Below are 26670 nucleotides of genomic sequence, written 5' to 3'. Positions count from 1 at the left end.
GAGCCTGCGGGAAGCGGCCTCCTGCTCGCCGAGCCGTGCTTCCTCGCCCCGCGGTCCCGTGCCCCACACGAGTCCGTGCCCCACACAAACATGGCGGCGCGGGGGGGGGGACGCGCGGCCGGGGGACGGCCCCGCGAGTGACAGGGACGGGCGGCGTGCCCGGCTCAAAGATGGCCGCCGGCGGCTTCGGCGTGGCCGGAGGTGAGGGGTGAGGGGTGGCGGCGGCGACCGGGCTCCGGGAAGATGGCAGAGAGCGAGCGGCGGGCAGGTGAGGGGCGGCCCCGGGGCCTCCGGGGCTGGGGCCTGGTCGGGGTGTGCGGGGGGAGGCCCGCAGGGCCTTGGGCTGCACGGGGCCGCCGGGCCGGGCGACGGCAGCGAGTGCCCGGTTCTGAGGGGGGGAAAGGGGAAAGGGGCTTTGCTGCGGCTGCGGGGGGCACCGGGAGCCGCCTCAGCCTGGCCCGGGGGGGCGAGCTCCGCTGCGCCTGTTCCCCCCCCGCACCCCGAGACGGCGGGGCCGGGCTCTGCCCTCACCGCAGGGACCGGGGGCGGGCGGGGGAGCCTCGGGCCTGCACGGTCGGGTTTGGGGTGCTTGGGGTGCTGCAGTCGGGGCTCCCCGGCACCCGCAGCCCGTTTGTTGCGGCTCCGGTTTCCCGTGCTGAGGTGGGGGCTGTTTGCAGACGTCCATTGCACCCGCTCCCCACGAGCTTGGACTTTGGGTTATGTGTTACTGATACAGGGGTATCATTATTATAACCTCTGCAGCCCGCACTGTGCTCCCTTCTGTCAGTGTCCGTTCTCCCCTCCCCAGGAGGCAATACACGAAGTGTGTGTGTCAGAAAGGGGATGGTTGAGAGACAGATAAGAAAGAAGACCCAAGTTCTGTGATGAGACAGGGGCTGGGCTGAGACCCGGGCCCCCCCGCTCCAGGGCACTGCCCTGGCCCCATCTCTGGCCTTTCTGTATTGTCCGTATTGATGGAACAAGTCATTGTTTGCCTTTTCCCACCACGGCTCTGGAGTTTGTCGTTGTTTTGGTGTTCCAAGCTCTTTTAAAGTAAGAGCTCCATGGTTGCTATGCTGGTCACTGAGCTGCGTGCCGGATTTCCAGGAGAGGCGTGTGTGACTTTCGTTTAAACTCCCTGTGTGCTGTTCCTCTATCCTTGTACCCGGAAGTTTTACTGCGACTTTGGAATTAACCATAAAAACCCCGGGCAGGTGATGAGGTTTGTTCCATAGATGAGGAATCTGAAAGGCAGAGAAGCTCAATGGCTGTTGAAGCTTGTGCGACAGTCCGCAGCACACCCAGGTCACAGTGGTTCCTGTGACTTGGGATTCCTTTTCCCCTTAATCTGCCTCCAGGACAGCGCTGCTCTGATGCAGAAAGGGCTGCTGATGCTCCCGGGTAGTGTTTTCTGTGTAAATGCGGCTCATTATGTTTTAAGGAGTTGGAGTTTGTGGTGGGGGCCTACAGGGATGCTGGGGATGGGCTCTTCATCAGGGACTGTAGTGCCAGGACAAGGGGTAATGGGTTAAAACTTAAACAGGGGAAGTTTAGGTTGGATATAAGGAAGAAGTTCTTCACTGCAAGGGTGGTGAGGCACTGGAATGGGTTGCCCAGGGAGGTTGTGAGTGCTCCATCCCTGGCGGTGTTGAAGGCCAGGTTGGATGAAGCCTTGGGTGGGATGGTTTAGTGTGAGATGTCCCTGCCCATGGCAGGGGGGTTGGAACTGGATGATCTTGAGGTCCTTTCCAACCCGAACTATTCTATGATTCTATGTGTGTGTTACGGAGCTGGCGCTCGAACTTGCGGTAGTGCGGAGAGCAGCTGCTGAAGCTGGTGCTGAGCCAAATGCCTTCAGATGTTCTAGGATTAACAAGCTGAACTGGGTGACTCTGACACAATGCAGAGTTTTACATCAGCACCCAGGTTCCTTAACGGTGGTCTCCTGCCTGCCTCTTGCTGTTGAAAGGTACACTTATAGGAGTGTAACGCAAATCGCCTCTTAACTCCATTTGTGGCTTCCAGTGTTCCATTGCCATCACCCTCACAGCAAACCTTGGTTTGGAGGCTGGGGAAAAGAGCCCCTGCAGAGAATTAACAACTTGTGTTTGGATTAAATATTACATACCGGGCTCTGGGAGAGCTTTAAAATGAGATGGTCTTCACAGCATCCCCCTGGAAGAGGCTGTGTCTTGGAATCCTCCAAGCCCTTGTGCTGCCTGGACCAGGGGCTGCGGCTCTGGACTGCCACCTATTGAATTGCTCCAGCTTTACCTTTGCAGGAGTTGGCCTTTTGAGAGGAGAGCAGCTCAGGTTTAACACCCTAAAGCCAAGGCACGGTTAGTTTGTTAGGAGAGCTCAGTGCTCCACGTGGCCTGAGGCTTGGCTTCACTAGACTGAAACTGGGTGGGTGTTGGCTTTGTTATCTCCTGCACCAGCCTCTCTCTCTGCCTGGATGGGAGATGCATCTTTAATGGGGAAAACAAACATAATGCCGCTTTGTGAAGCCTTGCAGTGTCCTTAGGAGTGTGTTATCTGGGGATTGGGAGGGCACTGTTTGTGGAGGAGGACTTGGTGAGATAACAGTGCAAGCTGTGAGAGGTCTCCTAAGAAATACATGTTGATTTCTAAGAAAAGACAGAGGATTCCTTCTTCTCCATTGCCTCTCTTTTACCTCTTTTCTGCATCTCCCAGGCACCACTGAGGAGGTGACTCCTCCCCTCCAGCAATGCTTCATGATCCCCAAAAAGGAGATAAACATGGTTTCCGACATGGCCAAGTGGAAGCGTTCTCAGGTACGGCTCTGGGCTCAGGGAAGGCTGGTAAGTGGTGGTTATGCTTCAGTGGCAGCCAGGTCTGGTCTGTGGACAGCCAAGAGGTAAAGCAGGTTTGGGCAAGTAATGGGAAATGAATTGGTTTGTGTTTTAAAGCAGAAGAGTCACTGCCTGTTTGTAGGAAAATTACTTGGCAGCAAAATGCTCCAACAAAGGAGGGAGCCAGGGAGAGCCCAGATGTTGAGAGAGCCCAGAGATGCTTGAAAGTCATTAGTGCTCCCTCCCAACAAGCTCGACAAGAAGCTGGTAACTATTCCACCCTACCTGGTCTGACATTACACCAAAACTGGATTAACCCAGCACTGATTGAACTCTCTGTGGTCCTGGTCCTCTAATAGCACCAGTCTGAGTTGGTTCCTGAGGCCTTCCTACCCTGCTGTACTGGAAAGGGCTCTACAGCCCAGGCCTTCAATTGCCTGGGTAATTTGTGTTTACAGTATGTGTGGAGCTGGTGGAACAGGCAGGTTCTCCCCTCTCTGCCTCTGAGGGATTGGTGTGTTAGCCCAGACTTGTCCCACCTCTTAGGAGCAAGTTCTCCCTTCCAGACTGATCTGTGATGTCTTAAGAGAAGCTTAAGTTATAGTCAGGTGTCAGGCATATCTTTGAGTGCAGCTTCTTTGCTTGGTCTCCTGGGTTTACGGACTTGCTCCTGATCAGGACTTCTGTGTAATAGAGGCCTGAGGAGGGAGAGGTGGCATTGTGCTTGTCTGCTGGTCCCAAACACTGGATATGGTGCTTCAGAAGCAGCCAGTTTACAGGGAAGAACAGCCTGGGCTGTGTCCCACTTCTCTAAAATGCATGAGCATGGGAGAAGAGTAGAAGGAAGAAAGTGGAGATAATGGTGCAGGTCTGGGAGAAGCAGAGCAGGATGTCTGGGTACAGCTGAGCCCAGTTGAGCTTGAATTTGACCTGGCGGGAGGCAGGGAGCTGCAGGAATGATATCAGGGGCAGTGTGAGCATTTTTAGGATTCTCTTCTCTGTTACCACAGGATGCAGAGTTCTTGGTGCAGTCACCATCTGCCTCCTGCCCAAAATAGCAGTAACCTCACAGCCAGCCCTGCACCTTGGCTGTCTCCAAGAGAGCAGCATTGCCTGTTAGGAAAGGTTCCCTGGGAGAGCAGGAGTGTTTCCATGCCACAGTGCTTGGTCAGACAGACCATGGGTACTCACTAACACCCTGCTTTCTTGGGTGTGTTTGCAGGCATATGCAGATTACATGGGCTTCATCCTCACTCTGAATGAAGGTGTCAAGGGCAAGAAGCTGACCTGCGAATACAAGGTTTCAGAGGTAGGAGAAGGGTTTGGATCCCTTCTTTCTTCTTTTCTGCCTTTTCTTTTTTCCTTTTTCCTTTTCTTTTTGGCTCTACAGTGAATATTTCCTAGGTGAGGAATGAGCTGGCAGCTTAACTGGGAGCCAGGGAGAATAAATGCAACTGGGGATGCAAATGTCAGCCTGCAGTCCTCCCTCCAGGATGCAGAGGCTCTGTGTGCTCGCTGGATGGGAAGTGAAGCAAATTACAAGTGGACAGGAGCTGGTGATCAGGAGGAGGACGCAGAAAAGGACATATTTTAACCCTGTTTTCACAGCAGCCGAGCTGTGCAGGGTCTGGTTTGACAGTGTGCAAGCTCAAGGCTTGTCTTTGGCCCTGCCTTGCCACAGCAAATTGCTATGGGGACTGTGGAGCAGACGGGAGCTGGGGTGGGTGGGTTAGCCTGTGGGGCAGGATTGCCCCTTCCGAGGGGTTAAGCAGAAAGGATGTGTTTTTCCCCTTGCTTCAATGTGACTGTCACCTGGCTCTGCTGTGGCCAGTTTTAAGGCTTGTTCACTTTATTCAAGCACATTAAAACCATTTGGAGCCAGAGGGAGAGGGCAGGTGTCCTCCCTGGTGTTACTGCCTGGCCTCAGCCGTCCTCACTGCTGGCCTGAGGGCTCTCTAGGTGCTGCTGTGATCTGCAGAGCAGATTGGCCACCACCTTTGCTTTTGTGCTGCATGCTGGACCTCCCCTCCCTTGCTCTTTATTCGATGAGGAGATTCTTGGGTGTGTTTTACTGCTCAAACTTACCATGGTTGTACAAGAAAGCTGGGAATAGTCTAAAAAGATCCAGGCAGAATGGGCAGCAGGCTGGGCCCTTTGTGTTTCGAGCTTATTTCTGGTGTGGGAAGGCAGCCTACAGTGATCTTTAACCTAGTCGTTTGTGTTTGAAGCAGGCATGTTGAGTCCAGCCTTCCCTTCTAGGAGCCAGTGTATGGATGAGAAACTTGCCTGTACTTCTTGCGGAGGGAGGATCAGGGATAACAAGTCCCTCCCCAACAGGCTTTGCGTCCACCTTTTGTTCCTTCAATTCAGTAGAAACTGCTGTCAGATGCTGCTCTTGCTTTCTGCTGTTTGCATTCACCTCTGAGTTTTCTCTTTGTCAGGATCTCGCTCATTCCCAACCATTCACAGAGCAGTTCTAGGGAAACAAAGCATTAAAAATGAACAAAACAAAGGAGAGGGAAAAAAAACCATTCTCTGCCAGCCCCTCGGAGCTGTCTGCTCTGTATCGGGGCTGCATCCTTGCAGCAGATCCCTCTTGGAGTGAATGTTTTCCATCCATGCTTCCAGTCCAGGTGACAAACAAGGGAAACAATCTCACTGCTTGGGAAGTGGCAGGGAATGTGCCTCACCCCCCTGGTGCTGAGGAGAGCACAAGCCTGTGGCTGGAGGCACAGGTGGAGCATCCCCAGGGTTGCCTTGTTGATGAGGTTGCCTGTTCACGCAGGTTCCTTTGTACATCAAACTGCTTATCTGTGCTTTTAAAGGCTCAGCCCCTTGTGGCCTCTGCTTGCATCTCTGCTCTGCTTTCTTCTCCTTTGCTGTACCTGCTGCTGATGTGCTTTTGTGCCATCCCATCTTCCTCCCTGATCAAATGCTGTGGACGCCTTCCTTGGGCAAATGACCTCCTGGAATCCTTTCTGCTGAATGTGTATCCTCTCTGTGGCCTACTGCTATTGCTTTGCTATGGAAAAGAAACACAGGGAAGTATACGGTCTGCTGTGCTTTGAACGAGACAGCTTAATGGTTTCCAGCATAGCATGTGTCGATACCAAACTGTCTGCTGGATCCTTTGGGGGCTGAGCCCCTTCTGAGACTTGCTGAGCTTGCTCTGCTCTTACTGCAGGATTGCATGGAGCTGTCTGGGGTTTTGCTGGAGGCATCTGACAAACAGCAATAGCTGAGCTGTTGCTTAGGACTCTGGTGTAGACACTGTGTCTGGCACAAGGTTGTCTGACTGATAGGCTGTGACCTGCCTTCTCCTCCTGCAGGGAATGCTTTTCACGTGGGGATCTGTGCAGCAACTGCTGGGGCCGCAGCCTGGAGCACTTTCAGAGCTGTGACTTTGATCAGAGGAGCAGTGCAGTGAGGAGGAGGTTCATTTTGGCCATGTGAGGAGCAGACCTTCCTTTCACACAGCCCGCTGCACTGGGGGAAACTGGCTGGTCTGTAGCTCCAAGAGGGAAGCAGCAAATGCCCTGGTTTTAGGAGCTGCCCCCTACTCCAGGAGCCCACAGGGGCAGGCTTGGTCCCTGCAGGCAGCTTTGGCTGCTGAGATGCCTTCTCAGCACCTCTGTCTGCCTGGCCCCTGCTCTTGAGAGATGCTGACAGGTCTGTGCTCTGTAGGAGGCTCTGTGGTTTGCCTTTGGGACCGGTGGCAGGCTTGGGGTCAAGGCGATGCAAAATCAGCACAAAGAGGAGAGCAGGGGGGAGGCTGTCCTTGCTTTGATCATTGGAAAGGTAAAGCAAAAATAGAGCTTAAAAGCCCAGCCAGGCAAAATAAGGCTGCAGTGGAGCTGATGATTGTGTTCCAGGAAGCTCAGCTCTTCCCCTCCTTCTCTCCCACCTGGGGTTAGCTCTGGATCTAGGATTTCCTCTGCTGGACAATGGGAAGCAGCTTCTTTTAGTAACCCCCTTTTCAAAGGGCTTTGAGCCCAAAATGAGCTGCATCTCTTGAATTATTTATTGGCATGGCTGAGCCAGCAGCTGGGTCCTGCTCTCCTGTGTGCAGTGGGGCTGGGCTTTTTAATCCCTTTAAAGCAAGTGAGTGGGGAAGGGGAGGTTGGACCCTGCTGCTCCCCAGGGGAAGGAGCTGGTCCTTGCCAGCCATTTATCCAGGCAGCTCTGAGTGCTCACTGGGAAGGGGTTGGGATACGGGGGCTGCTGGGAATGAGCTGCGGTGCTGGTGGATAAATCACCAGCATGGTTTAATTATTTAATGCAACCCAGGGCTGGGGAGGCTGTTGCTTAATTGCAGGGGAATGCAACAGCCAGGAAGGAGCAGGGCTGAGTCCAGACCTGGCCCTGAGCAGTGGGGAGGTGCTGGGTGTCTGCAGGAGGGAGCTGGGTGTTTTAGGAGGGAGCTGAAGCAGAGGGGGCTGCGCTGCCTTGGTCCTTGTGTATGTGGGGCACTGGCCTGTAGTGGCTCCAGCTTGAAGCCTCCCCAGAGGAGCTTCTGGTCCCCTCTGTCCCTTGGCACTTGGGCCTTAGGTCTTGTCTTCAATCTGTCTTAGCCTCTAGCCTGGCTCAGCAGCCAAGTATTGAGGTCCTGTGGGGTGAGTGGATCTCTCCCCTGCCCAGTCCTGCTTCCCACTGGTGATCCCGCTATGTCGTTGGGATGGTAGCTTGGGAGCTGCTGTCTGTGGGAGGTTGTGTCTGCCACAGGACCCTTCCTTCTGGGAGCAGAGGGCACAGGGAGCGGTCTGCAGCTGGTTCAGCCCAGCTCTGCCATGCCCGTCCTCCCTGCCCCTTTAAGTGGCACTTCAAGGGCTGGAAACGTGCTGGGCTCGGCTCTTTCCTTGTCCTCCCAGCAGGCAAAATGTGAAGGATTGAACCACAGCCCAGGAGACCAGCCGGCTTCACATGCCTGCAGCAAAGTCAAACCAGCCGCTGCTTCTGCTGTCCTCTTTGTCCCCTTGAAGGAGGAATCCCCTCTCGAGACACAGGAGCTCCATTGCCTGGGGCCTGGCCAGCTGCTGTGGTGGCTGTGGGCTCTCTGGCTGCTTGGAGTCAGGCGAGGAGAATCCCAGTGCTTCTGGCAGGCTTGACCAGTCATCAGCACAGCCTCCTACAAGCGTTGGTAGCTCCTTAAAATGCTGCCTGTGGTGTTGCCTCTTGGTGCTGTATGGGCAAAGCAGGGAGGAGGCCGTGTGCTTTGGCCAGCCCTGGTCCTAACTGTACAGTCTGAGACACTGTGCTGTATTTTGTATTGGATCTCTCTTCCTTCATGGCCACAACAGTGTCAACTGCAGTCATTCTCTTGTATGCTACACATTCCTCCTTCCTTGCTAGATATAAGAAAGAGGGCTCTGTTTTCTTGCTGTTGCTGTTGCCTTCCCGTCATCTTTCTGTTTGTGATGAGATATTTCTATGAGAACTGAGAGCTCATGCTTGCTCTGGTGAAACCACTGTTGGGCAAACCAGGCTGCCTCTAGGTAGGTTGTATTTTGCCACTGAGTGTCCCTGGGTTGGAGCTGCCTTGCTGGTATGAGTTGGAAGCGACAGGAATTGTGCTGAGAAGGTTGACTTGTGATTAGGCCCTGCTGTGGTGGGTGCTGTACAAACACCAACACTGCTAATCCTGCCTCCTAAGAGACACTTCAGGACAAAGATTAGAGGCCTTGAGAAGGGCAAATCACATCACCAGCCACTGGTGAGGTTATGTAGTAAGTGCTATGCTCTATCCAATGGGGGATGCAGGACCCTCAAGATGCAGAGCCTTGAGTTTTGTGTTGGGGATCCCTGACCTCTGTAGCACTTCCCTGCTGCTCAGTGCTGTGTGCCCCATAGCTAGGAGCTTGCTGTAGCAATTCTCCCAGAGGCTTTACAGCACAGTGCTGTTAACAGCTCATGAAAGTCTGTGTGGGTGACTGAAGAGCCTGCCTCAGGCTGGGCTTTGTAGTGGACTAATCTGCTGAGGGTAAGGCTAACCCAGCCCTCTGTGTTTCGGGGAGGGTTGGCACATCCTGTTTCTGCTTGTCACCCTTGGGAAGGATGGTGTGGGCCTTAACAACTCCGATCCAGAGCAGAGATGCTGGAGTGTGAAGGACTGCTCTGGTTTATGTCACTGTGACCCCTCATCTTCTTTATCTCTGTAGCCCATTGAAAAGCTGGTGGCCCTCCTGAACACCCTTGACAGATGGATTGATGAAACCCCGCCAGTGGATCAACCCTCTCGCTTTGGGAACAAAGCCTTCAGGACCTGGTATGCCAAACTAGACCAGGTGAGCATGGCTTTCCCGTGTAGCGTACATGCAGCTCCTACAGCAGGGCAGCATGCCCAGCAGGGGCAGCAGAACAGCTCCATCCCTGTGTGCAGCCAAGCAGCCTCCAGAGGAACTGCTCAGATGAGCTGTAAAGGATCCACCTCTTGACATGCATCACTTACCCCTGATCTGGTGCTGTCTTCTCCTCAAATGAGAGCAAGTGGTCCATATAAATGCTCTTGGCTGGGTCTTCTGGTCCTGGATGAACCACAAGGGCCCTCCAAACCAAAGGAGCTCCTTAGGTTTGTACCTGCCCTCTGTCTGCTGGCTGCTGGCTGACACACAAAATCAGAGGAAGGTTGTGAAACTGCTCCAATTCCTTCAGCTCAGAGCACTTGCCCTGCACTGAGCTCTGGAGGTGGCACAGTCCCAGCCACAATGAGCTTGCAGGAGGTCTGCTGCTCTCTTAATGCTTTTGTCGTGTAGCTGACTCAAGTGGGTAAGTGGGTTGATGGACTTGGATGATGAAGCTTTTTTTTTCTTGCACAATACATGTGGTCTGGGTAATGTCAGGACAACCTCTCCATGGGTTGCTCCATGTCTGGAGATGAGCTCTTCAGCAGGAGATTCCCTACTCTGCCGTGCTGGCTCTGGCCACTGTAGGACTGCACCGTTGCAGCTCCCACTCTGCAGCAGTGTCTGAGCAGGGGGGGAACTGTTTCCTGGGGATGGGACACATCTGCACTCACTCAAAGGAGTCTTTTGTGTCTTTCAGGAAGCAGAGAAGTTGGTGGCAACAGTGATTCCCAAGCATTTGGCTGCTGCTGCGCCAGAAGTGGCTGTGTACTTGAAGGAATCCGTGGGGAATTCCACCCGCATTGACTATGGCACAGGTACCTGGGCACCAGAAGGCAGGAGAACAGGATGCTGTGGGTGCAAGGAAACACCACTTTGAATCTGGATAGGGAGAGGAAGAGGAGGACGTGGGTAAAAGGATGAAGAGCTGGAGGTGGTGCAGTGCTTGCCAGAGAGCTGCTGCTCGCCAGCACCAGGGGGAGATGTTGTCCTCGGAAAGGGACCCAGTGGCTGGGGTTTTGTCAGCTCAGGGAAGGAAATTCAGCCTTTCCTCCCCTCCTCTGTGTCCCAAGCCAGAGGCTCATGTCCTAGCTCACCGTGGTGAGACTATAGGTGCGTTTTGTTCCTACACTGGGAGCTGCAGTTCCTTTCTCAAAGTTAATAATGGATGTCTAGTAGGTATCTTTGGGTGGGTGCTGCGTGGGGATGAAGTACTGTCAGCTCATGGCTTTAATAGGGACAATAGAATTAAGGTGCTTGAGACAGGACTGTGATTTCTGAAGAGCCGTTGTGCCTACAGGAAGCTTGTCCTGGGCTCCAGAGACACCAGTGTCACATCTCTTCATGTTCTTTAACTCTAGGTCACGAAGCTGCATTTGCAGCCTTTCTCTGCTGCCTCTGCAAAATCGGTGTGCTCAGAGTGGATGACCAGATGGCCATTGTCTTTAAAGTATTTAACAGGTGAGGTAATGGAAGGAGAAGGGCTGCAATGTGGCAGGTCCCTGTCCTCCTCCAGCTGTGTGAGATGTTACTGCCTGTTCTATGCACCAGACTCCTCCTGTAGCCTTGTTGTGCCCCTTTCTTCCACTCATCCACACCCATTTGGGAGTAACAAAATGTGCCTCCTCCTTGGGGTGTGAGCTGAGCAGTCAAGGGCCTTCAGGGACGTACATGGAGAACATGAGTGCTGAAGGCCTTGGTGGCCTAGGGAAAAAGAGCAGAGTGGGAAAACTGAAGGCAAATTTAGACAAAACTAGGAGGCAGATGTACTGTTTAATGGTCTGTGTGGTGGGTGACCCGTGATAACTGCCTCCAAAAGAGGTGAGAGCTCTTTGTCTTTTAGAGACAGTGTCTTTCTGGAATGTTACTTGGGCTGAGCACAAGTTATTGAGCTTTGCAGAGGTACGTGGGTGAAGCTCTGTGCTTTGTGACAGGCAGATCTGATCAGAGGATCCAGCAGCTCTCCAGGCATTAAAAAAGCTCTTGATGAAACTGGTAGGTCCCCACTGCTCCCCAAGGTGTGTTTCCAGCCCAGGAGGTAGAGTTGGTACTGATGGAACTGCTGGAATGGGCGTTTGGGGTGCAGAGATCTAATCCCAGCTCTATCGCTGTTTGGTAGCAGGGAAAGAATTTCCTTCAATGGTGCCTCCAGCTTTAGTTTTCCAACTGAAAAGTGAAAGTAGCAGTTGCCATAAGGGAAAAGCTTTCTGAGATCTTCTGGAAGTTGTTGAAGGAGAGCAAAGTGTCAGTGTTATCAAATAACAGTGGGGGTGAAGGAAGATCTGCACCAACATGAGACACATTCAATAAAACAGAGCCCTGCCACCTGATTTGTTAGTGAATTTGGTGTAAAAATCCCCCAACCAACAACAAACCAAACCAACTATTTTAGAAGGTGCTGGAATTTACTACTATATGTACCTTCAGGCTGCTTTCTGTGGCAAAGGAGTTGAATTCTATGTACTGTGCTATAGATAGGGGTCCTGCTTGTAAGCAGACTGATGGTTCTTGGCCTCATGTAAGTCAGTGGAGACAGAAGACGACCTTGTCTTAACCCTTCCTTCTCTCCTTGGTCTCAGGTACCTCGAAGTGATGCGAAAACTTCAGAAGACCTACAGGATGGAGCCTGCTGGCAGCCAGGGCGTGTGGGGCTTGGATGACTTCCAGTTTCTACCTTTCATATGGGGCAGTTCCCAGCTGATAGGTACTAATGAAAACCTTCTCGTGTCCCAGCCTGCCCCCTGTCTGTCTCAGTTGCAAAAATGTTGGGGTTTGGGACTTTTAAATTCAAATATGTCGAATTTGTGTGTGGTGCAGCAGAAGAGTTTCCTTGGGGCTTGGATTATTGTGTTTTTCCCTTAGCTTTACAAATAAAGCTAGCTGCTTAGGCTGGGAGGTGAAAGGCTTCTCCGTACAGTACATCTGTCTTCATTGCAATAGTTGCAAGCTTTTTAAAAGGTGAGGTTTGGTTTTGGAGCTAGAAAACACATTTCTTTTTTTGCCATGGGGAGTTTGCCAGTGCTGAGGCACTGGAGTGGGAGATAAGATGGAAGGGGGCAGCTCTGTGGTGGCTTCTGAAGAGCTCTACAATGGGGGGATCCTGTTTCTTCTGAAAGGGGGACAGGAAAAGACCTGGTTGAACTCAGTCTCAGGAGGGGGATAGCATCCAAGTTACTTCTTATTGTCTCTTACTCTTTTTAGACCATCCAAGTCTGGAGCCTCGACACTTTGTTGATGAGAAGGTGGTAAATGAAAACCATAAGGACTTCATGTTCCTGGAATGCATCCTGTTCATTACAGAGGTGAGGACTGGAAGGGAGTTTGTCCCACAGGGAAGTTCTCTTTACAGTAGATACTGTGGTTTTCTCTTCCTCCTTTGCTTGTTAGTTTGCTCTCATGGAACTGTGTGGATGAACCATTGTTGCATGTCTGAGGTGCTCTCCTTGAATGAGTTGAGACAGGGATGTTGAGAGGGAAGTATAATTAAGGTAGATGGGCTGTGGATTGCAGCTGAAGGGAGCTGTAACAAGAGCAAACAAATCACCTTGGATCAGTCAGTGGGAACTTGAATGGAGAAGACTGGTGCCTGCAAGTATGCTAGGAAGATGAAGTAGGAGCTGCAAACCAGCTGGGCTTGCCAAGATCACCTCCCTTCCCTGCAGCCCTTGGGTGCTGCCTGCCAGGCCCTGGGCCTCCCCTTGCTTAAGGGCAGGCTCCCAAACCTCTGTGCACCTTGGTCTCCTCCATGTTCTGCCAGGAGCTGCCCGTTAAATGTGCCTCATTTGCACACAATCTACAGCAGAGATGGTGCTGAGATTCACTCAGCTGGCAACGCTATCAGGACTGTGTTTCTGCTCAAGCATTGTAGGACCCTTGGGTTGAGGGGCTGGTGATACTCGGTCTGTTGCCAACCATGGGCAGTGTTCCTCAGTGAGAGAGCTCACAGCTTTCTGCCCTCAGCTGGATCATCTGGCCATGATTCTACTGTCCCTCTTGCTGTGTGGTCTGGGCAGAGAGCAAGAACTCCATGCTCTGCTGTGGTAAGGGCTTTATTGTCTCTAGGACAGAGCTGCTTTGGAGGTGAGAGTGTGATTCTTGCCCTTTGTTCTGTTTGCTTTTCCCCCCTACTCAGCTCTAATTTAGCGATTAGAGAGAAGGGAGGTTTCAGAATATGAACGTAGCCTTTCATGTAGGAAATTTTCATGGAGCCTTAGGCACAAACCCTGTTTCAAATCCTGGGGTTTGTTGGTGCTTAGCACCTCACAGGGTTTCACCCTTAATGCAGACATAAATCTTGCCACAGGTAGTAAAGAGGTGCTGGTAGAGGAGATCAAGATGAGGACAGGAAAGCGGGAGCCAAGATACTTTAAGCTTCATTATAGTTTGATCCTCTCTCATACCCAGACAGTGCACTGAGCTGTTAAAAACATAAACCCGTGCATCACTTGACGTGTCTGTGTAGAGTGCACAGCTGACACGTCAGGTTTAAGATACACAGCACCGAGCTGCAGCTTCAGGTCACTCTGCTTTCGCCTGCAGAAAGTCAGCTTCCTGGGAGACTTCTAAAGCCAGTGATTTTGCTCCTTTTCCTGCGCATCTGTTGAGAATCCTGGAATTTGGCGTTTCTCTGAGTTCCTCAGTGCCACCTGGTGGCAAGGAGCCCTCCTGGCGTGATCGCTGAGGGATGGCAGCAACCTGCGTTGGTTAATGCATGGTGTTTTCAGTCCACCTCCATGCAGGCACCGCTTGTCTTTAGGAAAGAGTTTGCCTTTAAATTTTGGGGTTTTCTTTCTCTCCCCAGTTCCTGGGACTGCTGTTACTGCCGCTAGGTGGGGCTGGGACAGCCTCGAGTGCCCTCCAACCGCTTTCTCTCCAAAATCAACAACAAAATAGCAGGGAAAAAAGAGAGAAGGGATTAAAACCTTTAATAAATGAACGATGTGATTTTTCTTCTGAGTTTGTCAGCTGGAAAGAGCTCTCCTTTAGTATTGCTAAACACGTAGCAAGCACCGCAGCAGTTCCCATAGTGTCTCCGGTGCGTGTTACCGACATGAGAGCAGGTTTTGTTTCAGCAAGCTACAACCGAGGCTGGTTGTTTTCCTTCAACCAAGAGGATATGCTCTTGAGCAGATATTTTTCTCAGGCTCTGTGTGACGTTTCAGGGTATGAATGCACACTGTCGTGGTGTTTGCCACGTGTATATTTAAACCTCAGGTAGCAGTGAGGTGATGTCCAGCCTGAACTCACCAAGCACCACCCTGCAGGAGCCTTGCATAAGCTGGGAAATCTGTGGGGTCATTTTGGACCTGAATGTGTGGATCTGGAATAGGGTGAGGTTTATGGAGCTGGCTGGGTCTCGAGCTGTCCCCTTGCTGCGGGGTGTGTGTGTAGTACGCATAGGTGCGGGGATGCGGATGGTTTGGGAGCATCTCTGTGGTGCCTCCTGCCCCAGGGGCTGTGGGTGGCAGCGGTGGCAGGGCTGTGTGTGTTTGTGCAGAAGAGGGGTGCGGGTACCCCCCGGCTGTTGCAGTGGAGCGCTGTGATTGCCCAGATGCTCCTCCAAGGGCCCAGGGCAGGCAGCAGGAATTTCAGCTTCAATCTGGCTTCTAAATTTGGAGGTTTGGGAAGGGAGGGCTCGGGTTTCTGCTGGAAGGGAAGGAGCTGACAGGAAAGCACGGCCTCAGCCGTCCCCCTCCCCCCGGCACTGACAGAGGAACCATTTACAAAAGGCCGATTCTCTTGGGAACCGAGAGGCAGGAACGCCGCGTCTGTGAGTAATTTCCTGCTCAATATGGCTGCTCTGACTCACTCCGTTCCCCTGGGGTCACTGCGGGACTGCAGCGTGCTCGCTGCCTCTGCTCTTCCCTCCTGCTCTCCCTCTTCGCCCTTTGTGGCTGGAAGGAGATGATTCCTTTTGGTTCCCCCTCCTTCATCCTCCTTATTTTTCCCTCCCCAGTAGGAAACCATAGCCAAGCCATCCCTCACTGGCGCCCTGCATGAGGAGGGCCGCAGTGGTGTGAGCATGGGGCTGGAGAGCCATGCTTGCCTCTTCTGTGCTCACCAACACGCTCACTCCAGCTTAGAGGGGGGAGAAGCAAAGCGGAGTGGCGGTGGCTGATGCAAGCTGTGCCCCTGCGAAGAGCAGCGATGCTGGAGGGAGGTTTGGCGTCGAAAGGCGCACAGCCACAGCTCCCATACGGGGATGCTGGGAGCGACTCGCCTGGCGCCGAGCTCCCTGGCAGCCTCTGGGTGCCAAATCCTTGTGCTTAATACAGCGTCGCGCTTTGTGTATCTGTGTGTTCCATCTCGTATCCGCGAGGAACGTGCACGGTGGAGGCGAGCGGGAATGGGTGAGCAGCTCATCCGTCATCCCCCGGCTCCCAAGCACTGCCGAGGGGAAGTGGGGATGCGCCTGCGCTCTCCCGACTGCGGGCAGAGCTACAGACCCGCTTCTGGTGCTCCAGCCCCGTGGTCAGTGCATTTGAAGCACGCTGTCCTCCAAGCAGTGGGGTGTTCTGGCTTTCCTCCCCTTACCCACTCTCTCTGCTGCCACACAGACACTGCAGAAGGGCAGCAGCTATTTTCCACAGCAGATTGATTGGCTTTGCTTGCTTTTAGAGCAGGCAGAGGGGTGGTTTTGGAGGCTCTTTTCCCACCCTCGCTCTAGGCCTGTGCGTGCGCGGAGGGAAGGGGTTAGTTGTTGGAGAAGGAGAATCCAAGAGATTCCTCTCTCCCCACGCTCCCTTTTAGCGTGAGCTTCGGCCTTGTGGTTTCTGATGTCATGGGAACTTCGCTCAGTCAGAGTGGCTGCCTTGTGTTTCTTTTTCTCCCCGAGGGTCTGGTTTTGTTCATGGAGGAGAAGGAGAGACAGCGACCCAGGGAATCTACGTGCAACTGTCCCTGATTGCGGCTCCCCCCCGGCCTCCCTCCTGCAAACCCTGGGAGGAGAAACCCTGGGGTATTCAAATACAAACCCCCATATTCAAGATCTATTTAAAGCATCTGCTGTGAGCGTGCAACTCGCAGCCATGGAGCCAGTTTGGAGAGCGGGAGTGGAGCGTGTCCCCTCTGCTCCTGCCTCCCCACAGAGCCCTCCTGTGCTAGAGGCAGGTGTGGAATGGGCTGCAGGCACCGGAGCTGCTGCCAACCTGCACTGCCCTCTGCATTCAGGGAAGGCAGCGGCGGTTGTCGCTGCTGCCTGTTGTTGATCTGAATGGGGAATGAGTCATTTTCTTGGAAAGCCCAGCAGAGCTGCACCGTGAGGTTTCTGGGTAGAATAGGAACAGCGTTGAGCCAAGCTCTACTGGAAGGGGAGAACGGGACTTATGTGGGGCTTTTTTAAAGCAGTCAGTAAAAGGGAGGTGTGCAGATTAGGAAAGCGTGGCAGGAAAAGGCTTAATTCCATTGAGGAAGGTGGGGAGCTGGATTGCCATGGCCTCGTGTGATGTGGCCGCAGCAGGAGGGAGGGAGGGAAGGCGCAGTGAGGTGGCTGCTGCGTGGGTCACAGGGCTTGGTGGGAATGTTTGCTTGGAGAGAGTGTGAGCGTGAGTCAGTGCTGGTGCACGAGCTTCCTGGCTGGCCCGGCTCCCTCAGCCCTGCTTTGGGTCTCTTTCAGATGAAGACGGGTCCCTTTGCTGAGCACTCCAACCAGCTCTGGAACATCAGCGCCGTGCCCTCCTGGTCCAAGGTCAACCAGGGCCTCATCCGCATGTACAAGGCAGAGGTGAGCTCCATGAGCAAGGGGAGGCTGCTTTGCCCACACGCCTCCTCCCTTCCACTTCACTGTGGGTCAGCTCTTCTGCTGCTCCTTGGTGTGGGGCGCCCATCACAGCCAGTTGCTATCCCACGCTGAATGGGGCTTGGAGGCCCAGAATGGTTCAGGTGCTGCTGGCTAGGAGTAGGCTTCTGCTTGCCTAGTGCTTGTCCCAGTCCAGTCCCAAATTGGCCATTCCTTGCAGACGTGACTTTTGCCATTTCTTGTCTTCCCATAGTGCAAGTTGCAGGTCTCCAGATTAGATTATGGAATCGTAGAATGGTTTGGGTTGGAAAGGACCTTAAGATCATCCAGTTCCAACCCCAAGCCATAGGCAGGGACACCTCACACTAAACCATGCCACCCAAGGCTCTGTCCAGCCCGGCCTTGAACAGTGCCAGGGATGGAGCATTCGCCACTTCTTTGGGCACCCTGTGCCAGTGCCTCACCACCCTCACAGTAAAGAACTTCTTTATATCTAACCTGAAGGGTTAGGGCTGGTGTCTTGCCCTGCTTGGCTTTCTGGTCCCCACACTGTTGTTTTACCAGCTGAAGGAGACAGTTTAAATCATCATCCCACGTTTCAGGAGCCCCAGAGCAGGCTGAACACTTCCTACCCATGTCCCACCCATGCAGCGTGCACGGTGAGGCCACTGCTACCTCCTGGGCTTGGCAGCCCTCCATGCACCGGGGCTGTGCTGGCGCTGCCCCAGCAGGCTTTCCTGGCCAGCCCTGACCTGGGGAACTGGGCAGTTTTGGCTCTCCCTTATCTCTCCTTCCTGCTCGAGCTAACCCTGAGCTTGAGGAAGCAGGACAGGAACCACCACATCTGGGCCTCCGGAGGGAACAGCCAACAGGCGGCATTCTCTTGCTGGGAAGGATGGGAGCATGCTGGCTCTGCAGGGCGGCACTGGCTGTGCTAAAGATGCTGGAGGAGCAGGGATGGTGCAGCTCCCTGGGGTGCCCGGGGGGACCAGCAGTGCTTGAAAGAGTTAATCCTACTCTCTGTGGTCTCTGCTCAAGGCAGTCACGCTCCCGGAGCTGGGACATATGGCAGAGGCTGGTGGGCAGCTCAGGCCCGGCGCACAAAGGGGTTAACTGTGCCGAGCTCGGCGCTCCCTCCCCCAGCCCTTCCTCTGCTCTGCACATCCTGTGTTTAGGTTCCAGGCCACATACCTCTCTAATCTGTGAGGTGTCACTCCCAGGCCCGCTGGCTCCTTCCGCCCCCAGCTCAGTTTTCCTCCCAGCCTCCAAAGAGGAGAAGCGGGGCTGGGGGCGACCCCCTCCCCTGGCTGCTCCTCGGAGGGGTGCCCCTGAGCTGCTCCTCCGGGACTGCCCCTGCTCACAGCTCTGCTGCCTGCCAGGAAACCCGGAGCTGGAGGCTCTGGTGTGGGAGCTGGGGGGTGTGATGGGAAGACCCCAGCCCCGGGAATGCTGTTAAAGTGGTCCCCTAAAAGCTAGAGTGTGCTCTGCTGCTGCCTCAACAGCCCTGCCTCCCTCCTTCCTTTCCTTTGCATCAGTTCCTTTGCATGCTGTTCGGGTACTCCCCAGGCATCCCACATGCCCTGTACTGTTTGGGTGCTTCTGCCTGGTGCCCCCCATGCCCTGCACTGTAGGGTTGCTCCCACTTCATGCAGCACGTACACGGCTGGAGGAGCTTGGCAGTGATATGCCCACATGCAGTGTGCCTGTCCACTGGTGTTCTGGGGCAGATCTCTCTGGCACAGCTTAAGGATCCTATAGAAAGTGCGGGGTTCTTTGGCTCCTCTGGGTACACCCAAGATGTGATCTTCTCTGGAGGGCTTGGTCTGACTTGAATAGTAGAGGATATTCTGTGGGAATGGTGGATCCAGTACTGGTGGGTTGCTGGAAATACCTAGAGCTGTGTCAATGGGGAGAACACGCAAACTGCTGGGAATAGAAATGACGCAAATTTAGGCTGAGGTGTAGAAGACGTTGAGTCAAGCAGAGTGCCCCTCCTTTCCTCCGCCCCTCTGATCACCCACTGCAGGTAGATTGGGTGAAATCAGACACTGATGGAAGCTTCAGCTCCTGATCGTGTCTGGGGTGGCTGAAAAGTGCTCAGTGCTGGGTTTTGAGTAGAGGCAGCAGCAGAGCAAAGGGCTCACTTGCTAGGAGCAGACCAGGAGATGTCAAATGCTCACTCATAACCTGCTGCCACTTGGTAGGAGTGGGGCAGTTCCCCAGACCTGGGTCATTTAAAAGCACTCGGGATGCTTTATCTCTTCTCTGTCCCTTCTGTGGGATGACTTTAATCAGCCAACGGAAAGTCCAGGTACATCCATGCGGCTGGGAGTTCTGGTCTGGATTTAGGTACTCAAGGGTGCTTGCTGTAGGGTCTGTGGGTGGGCAGTAGACTGAAGACAATGTGTCTTCAGCTCTGTGTGTTTATGGAATCTCAAATGTGTCTATTTATAATATAAATATAATGGGTGAAGATGTGTTCCCTTGGAAGCGCAAGGGCATTTCTTATTCTTTCCATCAAAAGCGAGTGAAGGAGTCGACAGAATAGAATCTGGTTAAAGCAGCAGCCTTGATGTTTTCCCCCTGAGCCTGCTTTTGAGTCTCCTGACCTTTCCTTCTCTGCAGTCACTGGGGAAATACTTTCCATTGTAACTAATCTAGTCCCAGTTCCATCTTTAAAGGTTGGACTTGATGCATGAATCTACTCCCCAGTTGAATCCCAAGCAGACCTTCAGCGTGGTCAAGATGGTGACAAGAAGAAAATAAGCCTGTCCCTTCCATTGAGCCAGTGTTGGCTGCATCGGTCTCACCCAAAATGATGCAAGGAGAACCTCATCTCTTGGCCCCTCTAGTAATCCAGTCAATTTGCGCTTGTACTGCTGGATAGAGGAGGAAGTTTCTCTGCATGTCTCCTCTTGGGCTGGCAATGTTAAGTGGAATGGATAGCCATTGTTCCCATTGGTGGAAAAGGCTCTTCATCTGGAGCCCAAACCAGTCTGGTCTTCCACGGGACCCCTTGGAGCTAGTTGGGCTGACATTTCTAGCTGTCTACATCTCCAGTACTCATCTGTCAGCTCTTCCCTCATGTCACTGTTACCCAGCCCTGCTTCTTCCAAGGGTTTGTCTGAGGGGCTGTGCAGAGAGATGGCAGCAGCTCTGAGCCTTAGGAAGCTTTAAAGGTGATGTGTCCTGATGGTCACAGGCCTTACTTCTCCTTGGTGCCTTGCCATGGAGGCGTGTGGTTTTCTGCATGGCTGCTATTCCCCAGGACTGGTTAGTGCTGTAGTGTACTTTCACCACCTCCAAACTTGTTTTGGCTCTGGCACGCTTGCGAGCAGTTCAGTTGTGCTGGAACCAGTTGTCTGACCTCTGGCTCCAGAGGGATTACCATAGGCCTGGGCTTCTGAGCAAAAATCTGCCTGCTTGCCTGTGATGACAGCACAAGGGCAGGCTGCCTGCCTCAGGGGGAAGAGCTGTCTGCAGCACACTGCTTCCTCCCCACTCTGGGATCTCCCCCGCTGCAGCGGGTTTAGCTCAGCCTGGTGAAGGGCGCAAGGCTCCTATGGAAAGAGGAAAAAGGTAACTACAGCATGGCTCTTGCCTCCCTTTGGTGGGAAGGAACTGTGCTTTGAAGAAGAGCCTGGAGGAATGAGTTGTGCATCTTGTGCCTAAGATGTGCCTGGGAGGCTGTTGGTTGCAGGCAGGAGCCAGTGTGGCCTTGGCACCCTCCTGCTGGGGCTGCAGCTTGCGGGGAGCTGGGTGCCTGCCTAGTGCAGCATCCATCCCTCCAGCTCTGAGCAGATGCTCTTTCTGCCAAGAACGTAGATGGATTCCTGTTAGTTGGTAGGTGCTGTGCTGTGGTTGTACTTCACATCTCCTGCAGAAGAAGACTCCCATCAGCAGATCCATGCCTCAGCTGCGTACAGGGGAAAGGCTCTTTTCCCAAGAGCACTTGGCTTTCTTTTTCTCTCTTCACATCATGCTGTCTAGGGAGGGAAGAGCTTGCCCCTCTGCCTACAGCAAGGAGGTGGCCACCACCTCGCTAGTCATACGCAGGCACCCTGGTAGGTGAGTCCCCACTGCAGCACAGTGAGGTGCTCTATGGCCTTTGTTCAGCACAACTGCTCACAACTGACCAGAGTGATGTTGGTGTAGGTGCAGTGTGGAGTTGGTCCACACGTGCTGCTGAGGTTTGTGTGTCTGGAGGTGAGTTTGCTCTGTGCTTTCTGGGCTCTGGGCAGTCTGAATCTGCAATGACTCAAAGAAACAGAGCTCCTGAGTGGCTGTGCCAGGCTGATGCTGGCAAACCAGACATGGTTATTGACCACAGTCACTGACCTGCCTGCCCTGGCAGTGTGGTGAGCAGAGGAGGTTGTGCCCTCGCAGCTTAAGCTGCCTTGTAGTGGGTGTATACGGCTGATCTGTGATCCATACTCCTTCCATCATTACTCTGCAATGGTGGTGGGAATTTCAGGGTGAGAGGTTGTTGGGAATAGTGTCACGTCTTAAATTATGGCAGCAAAATCCCTGGTGCTTGTCTGTCAAAGACCTGAGAACCTGGAATGCAGTTTGGGCAGTGCCTTGGGACTGCAGGGTGATGCCTCAGACCCAGTGTGGGCACTGTCCTGGGGAGGGAGAGTCTCTTCCCTGGGGGGTTTCTGCAGCTCTCAAAGTGTTTGTAGAGTGAAGCTCTTCAAAGAGATCAGCTCCAGCAAGGAGAGGTGGCGAGAGAGAAAGCTGCTGACATCAACGTGCCTCTTCTGCTCATGCTCCAGGCCTGAATTTCAGCAGGCAAGAGGCTCTGCCTGAAAAGAAGGGGATGGGATTATGAAGTGTTAGTGGCCTGGGGAGCCTGGCAGGAATGTTGTGGGGGGAGACACGGGACCGACCCCTCTGCCTGCAGCTGAGCCGCGCTGCCTCCTGACCCCAGAGGCAGGATGTAGCTCTGGCTGCATGCGTAAGGTGGAAACGTCTCCTGAATTCACCCTTCTTTATCTCTCCTGCAGTGCCTGGAGAAGTTTCCTGTGATCCAGCACTTTAAGTTCGGCAGCCTGCTCCCCATCCAGCCTGTGACGTCCTAAGGAGGCCGCAGGAGGAGCGGAGGCAGCGGAGGCATAGCGCGGCGCTCTTCCTCCTCCCCTCACCCCCTCCTCATCACCGTGCCCGTCACACGCAGCCCATTCATTCCTGCACATCTTCATCAGCAACCACAGATCCAAAGCACTCGCTGGCCTTGCATGGGAGATGGGACACGGAGCAGCTCCTCCTGCACGTCCCCAGCACGTGGATGTGTCGCCAGCGCCCAAGCTGGGGCTGTGCTTCGCTCTGCTGCGCCCGCGGGCAGCGTGGCTGCTGTGAATGGGGCTGCCTTGTAGCAAAGCCCCTCTGCTTCTCATGGTGGGGGGGGTGTGTGGAGGGGAGGAAGGCACGTGTGTATGTGTCGGGCGGTGGTAACTGCAATTTCCCTTTTGAATTTCATTGAAGTTTCCTGTTGCTGTTTGGTTTGGGAAACCACTGTGAGGGGCGAGGTGTGAGCCTGCACGGGTCTGTGCGCAGCCACCTCTGCTCGCACGGGGAGGGCTGAAATGGGTCAAGGAAGTTGTAGGGAATGTCTGTGCGTTGCTGGAAGCCCAGGGTTCACCTTTCCCTTTCTTTGGATAATGAAAGCCCCCTCCTTCCATCTCTTCTGCAAGGTTCCCTGGGTCTTTCTTTCCTACCACTGCCTCTTGGGTGAAGCTGGGGATCTTTTCTGGGCTGTGGGGGGCTGAGCTGGCTCTGGAGCCGGAGCCAAGTTCCCCGAGGGACCCGGCTCTGTGGGAGCAGCTATGAAAAGACACTGCTCAGGCAGTGCCTGCTGAGGCGCCCTCTTAACGGGCACAAAACCTCACACGTTCACACACATTCATCACTGGGTCCAACCTGCCCTCTGTACTCCCTGTTTCCTCCTCTGTGCTTTGCTGCCCCAGGGCTGGGCTGGCCTCAGTGGCACGAGGTGACCGTGGTTGCTACTGCTTGGTCATAAATTGTAGTGACAGTCCCAGAGCAAAGGGATTTCCCCTCGAAGCAGTATGTTCCCCAGCTCTTTTAGGGAGGCATCCCCAGAGCGAAGGCAGCATGAGGGGGCAAGCATGCAGCTTTACATGCATTTATATACTTGTGCTGAAACAAAAGGCATAAATAGTGTGAGATAGCAGGTTATACCTGGAGAAAGCTGTTTCCCTTTGTCATTCCCTGCTGGTGTTGCTGTGCTGGACTTTGGGGAAGAGGGACCACACTTCCAGTGCCAAGAGCAGCAGCATCTCGAAGGCAGGTGAATGGATGGAGATGTGGTCCACATCATGCCAGCAGCATCACCTGGGGGCCAGGAACGGCTGATGCTGGGTTTGAGATGAGCTGGTGTGGATTGACCAAGGTGGTCCAGAGCTTTGCATCTGGAGAGGGGATGTTTCTTTTGGGGGCTCCCAGGCTGGGAGTGGGGGACACGGGGCTCTGGTGTGGTGTTTGCAGCAGGGATCCTTTCCCTGGCAGTCCCACAGAGCAGGGAGGAGGCAGTGGGGCTGCCCCAGCCAGGCTGCTGCACTGGTGGTGGTGGTGGGGAACCTGCTTGTGGCTTTTTAGCTTCAGTTTGTATTTTATTTACCATTTTCTTTTTGTCAGACCTGCTCGCTCCTCTTGTAAAGGTTCTTGGAGGAGAGAGAGCAAGAAAAGGGTCTAAATAGAGGCAGTGAAATGCAGGTGTCTGCAGAGCTGAAGCAGAGCTCTCCAGCACTGCTACTGTCCCATCTGCTTCTGGCTCGGCCCTGGGCAGGGACAAGGATCTTTTGACCTGCTGAAACAACCCTATAAACTTGCATTTGGAATGACACTGGAAGACTGGGGTTAAGTCATTTTACTCTTTAATGGGATATGTGTTTTGTGTTGGCTTTCCAAATGGATCCATTCCTGATGCGGTGCTGGTGGTCAGTGTGCTTGCTGGGACCCAATGGCTCCATCTCCAGGGGAGCAGTTTAGTGCCAGGAGTGGGACAACAGGCATTTCCATGCTGTGTGGCTTTTGGCAAGTGTCACCGTGCATGAAGTGGCTCTGCAGCATTTGGCTGGCAAAGGCTGAGCTAGAGCCCGTGGTATCCCAAAGCTGCCCAAGGTCAGGAACGCATCTCTCCAGTCATCCCATGGAAGTGGGACTTCACTGCAAAAGGGTGGGTAGAAACGTTGACGTCCATGCATGGCAGGGACACCAAGAGTATGACACACGGCACCAAAACCGGCTGGGGAGGTGCTTCCTTCCCCTGCAGCTGCAGCCGCTGCTCCCTGGGGACGGTGTCCCTGCACTAGGGACCTGCAGAGGAGGATGCTCACGTTGAGCTCTTGTGTTTCTGGCTTGCCTGAGTCTGCAGATGTGTCCTGCTTGGGGGCTTTTGGACTTCAAACAGCTAATTCTTGTCTGAGTCTTATCCTCCCGCTTGGGATGTGCCCCTGTCGCGTGGCAATCGGCTGCTTGCCTTCCTCTCACTGCCATCTCTACTGGTTCTTGGGGCTCTGCTCCTCTACCGATGGCTCCACACAGGTAGCAGCCCCCAGGGCAGCTCCTCCACCTCCTGCACCATCGTGGTTTTGATTCAAGTCTCTGTGTTTTGCACTGGGGGCTCTCTTGGTCTCCCCCAGACCGGGGTTGGCTCCTGCTTTGGGAGCAGAGCCAGCGTGGCTGGAGCCTTCGGCACAGGGCAGAGGCTTTGTGGAGGCACTTGCAGTGTTGGTGGCTGATCCCTTGCTTGCACCAGAATTGACTTATTTAAGTGCATGAAACGGGTGTAGCGTCCGTCTGTGCCTCCTGCCTGTGTCTTTCTCTCATAGGTATGTTTGTTTATTTAATGCTTTGGCTGTGTCCAACTCCCTCTGTCCCAGCTCGGATTTGGCACGCAAGTGATGTGTGAGACCTGTTTGCAAGCCAGCAAATACCTTGAAGATCAGAGACTTTGGTAACCAAAGGATGTTTGAGCCTTGTTTGTGAAGCACGGGGAGAACTGGGACCCTTTTGCTTCAGCTGTTTCTCCTGTCCTGCTGTAGGGGCTGACTTGGAACTTCCAGCATCAGTTTAGTCAGCAGCATTGTTGGATTCCCACAGGGAATCATACCTGGACCTTCACCGGAGTGGTTGGTGTGAATATAGATGTGCTTAGCAAATGCTGGTGTTCTTGTCTCTGCATTGTATCTTCTCTGTCAACACAGGCCAGCTGTGTGAGTGCATGTTGCTAAAAGCAGCAGCAGCGTGGAGGGATGGATGGTGAGCAGGAATATCCTCTTGGATCATAGATGTTTTGAAGGCACTTGAATTCATCTTGAGCACGTCCCTTGGTGACCGTGACGTGTGGGGAAGGGGAAGCAGATGTGGTGTGGGTTTCTCACCATCTTCCCCATCAGCCCAACTGACCAAGCCAGGCTTTTAAGCTCAGTTTTCCCAACTGGATCCTTCGGGGTTGCCATTCTTTGGCTGGTTTGTGCTGTTATTCAACACTGTCTTCACATCCCTCCTTTACAAGTGGTTGTTCATGGCAGCCAGGAATAAATGAAGTAAGAGTTAAACAGCCTCGTGCGGTGATGGCAGTGAAAGAATAGAACTGTTTCATGCCATTGTTGCTGCATTAACTTGTCCCTGGTGTGCAGCTCAGTTCCATTACGTAGCGCTGGGTTCCTGCTATGAAATAAACAAGTCCCCACTGCAGGACCAGCAGTTGGTGAGCAGCAAAACCTGAGCTGGCAGTTTCCGGGATGCAGATGTGCTTTGTATCCCAAGGAACTGGTGTAGAAGCATGCAAGAGCCCTGGATGCTGTGTTGTGTCCATGGAACTGTGTTGACTTCCTTCCTGAGAGAGGGAAGGTGGCAGAAATGGGTGGGAGAAGGTGGAATTGGGTGTTAAGGATAGCTGCTAATGTGACCTGAGCTCTCCCGCTGCTGATGTGCCAGTGGGAGCCTTCTGTGGTTGAGAAGCCCACGGGGGTCTCATTGCTGCTTCAACAAGCGACTTCTCAGATGTAGAATTGAACAGGGCTTTTGGAGGTCATTCCGTGCTCTAATAGCCAAGAGGAGAGATCTTCATCCTTTAGCGTTGCTTCCCCTTCAGTGGATGAGCACTCTTCCCATTGACATCGGAACAAGCTCCTTGAGCATCCTTGGGACGAACACCTCTTTCCCTGGACTGATCTTGTGAGAATCGTGCCAAACTCCAAACTAGGATGAGCCAAACAGAGAAAGGGCTGAACCCCGACGAGCATCTTCAGCTTGGAGAGCTGCTCGCTGTGAAGAGCACGAGGCTGTGAGCAGGCTTTGGAGGTTAGAGGAGGCTTTTGAGGAGGTGAAGTGGGTGCTTCTGCTTGCTATAAAAAGCCTGGGCTTGGGAATGTCTACATCGGCCGGCTCTGTGCAGGGCGTAAATACAGTTGTTAGAATTGGAAGGAGTCGCTCCCCATGTTCCCGGTTGCAGCTGTAACACAGACAATAAATAACATCAAAACCCCCCAGCAGGATTCGGGCTCCTCAATGCTCACTCCGTGCACACCCATAGGAACAGGATGGGGTCTTGTGGGAATGGCGCTGCAAGGCCTGGATCCACTGGCACCAAGGGTCCTGAGCTCATACCTGCTGCTTTTTATAACAATAGATTAAGGATGCGGTCAAGGTTTTGCTGAGCCTACAAAGGGAGGCAGGAGGGAAGGCAGAGGAGCAGTTCCGTATCAGTCCATCTGTTTCTATGACATCAGGGAGAGATAAACCCCAGCAGACT

At 53.6% G+C, this 26670-nt stretch overlaps 1 protein-coding gene across 2 annotated transcripts; it reads left to right on the top strand.

The window, feature by feature from the left end:
- The first annotated feature begins 132 nt into the window (after positions 1-132).
- Positions 133-26407, top strand: PTPA (protein phosphatase 2 phosphatase activator). 2 transcript variants are annotated; one of them, XM_065695295.1, is made up of 10 exons: positions 133-268; positions 2695-2795; positions 4036-4122; positions 8969-9094; positions 9852-9969; positions 10513-10612; positions 11731-11855; positions 12353-12453; positions 16767-16874; positions 21896-26407. In XM_065695295.1, the coding sequence occupies exons 1-10, from the start codon at positions 244-246 to the stop codon at positions 21968-21970; spliced, it is 966 nt and encodes a 321-aa protein (XP_065551367.1). In that variant the 5' UTR covers positions 133-243; the 3' UTR covers positions 21971-26407. The 2 variants fall into 2 exon arrangements, with proteins under 2 accessions (XP_065551367.1, XP_065551368.1); XM_065695296.1 differs by lacking the exon at positions 133-268 and adding an exon at positions 1879-1969.
- The last annotated feature ends 263 nt before the right edge of the window (positions 26408-26670 follow it).

This window comes from Lathamus discolor, chromosome 15 (assembly GCF_037157495.1).
Source record: "Lathamus discolor isolate bLatDis1 chromosome 15, bLatDis1.hap1, whole genome shotgun sequence".
NCBI lineage: Eukaryota > Metazoa > Chordata > Aves > Psittaciformes > Psittacidae > Lathamus > Lathamus discolor.
Note: the sequence above shows the minus strand (reverse complement) of the source record. Positions and strands in the feature narration are given on the sequence as shown.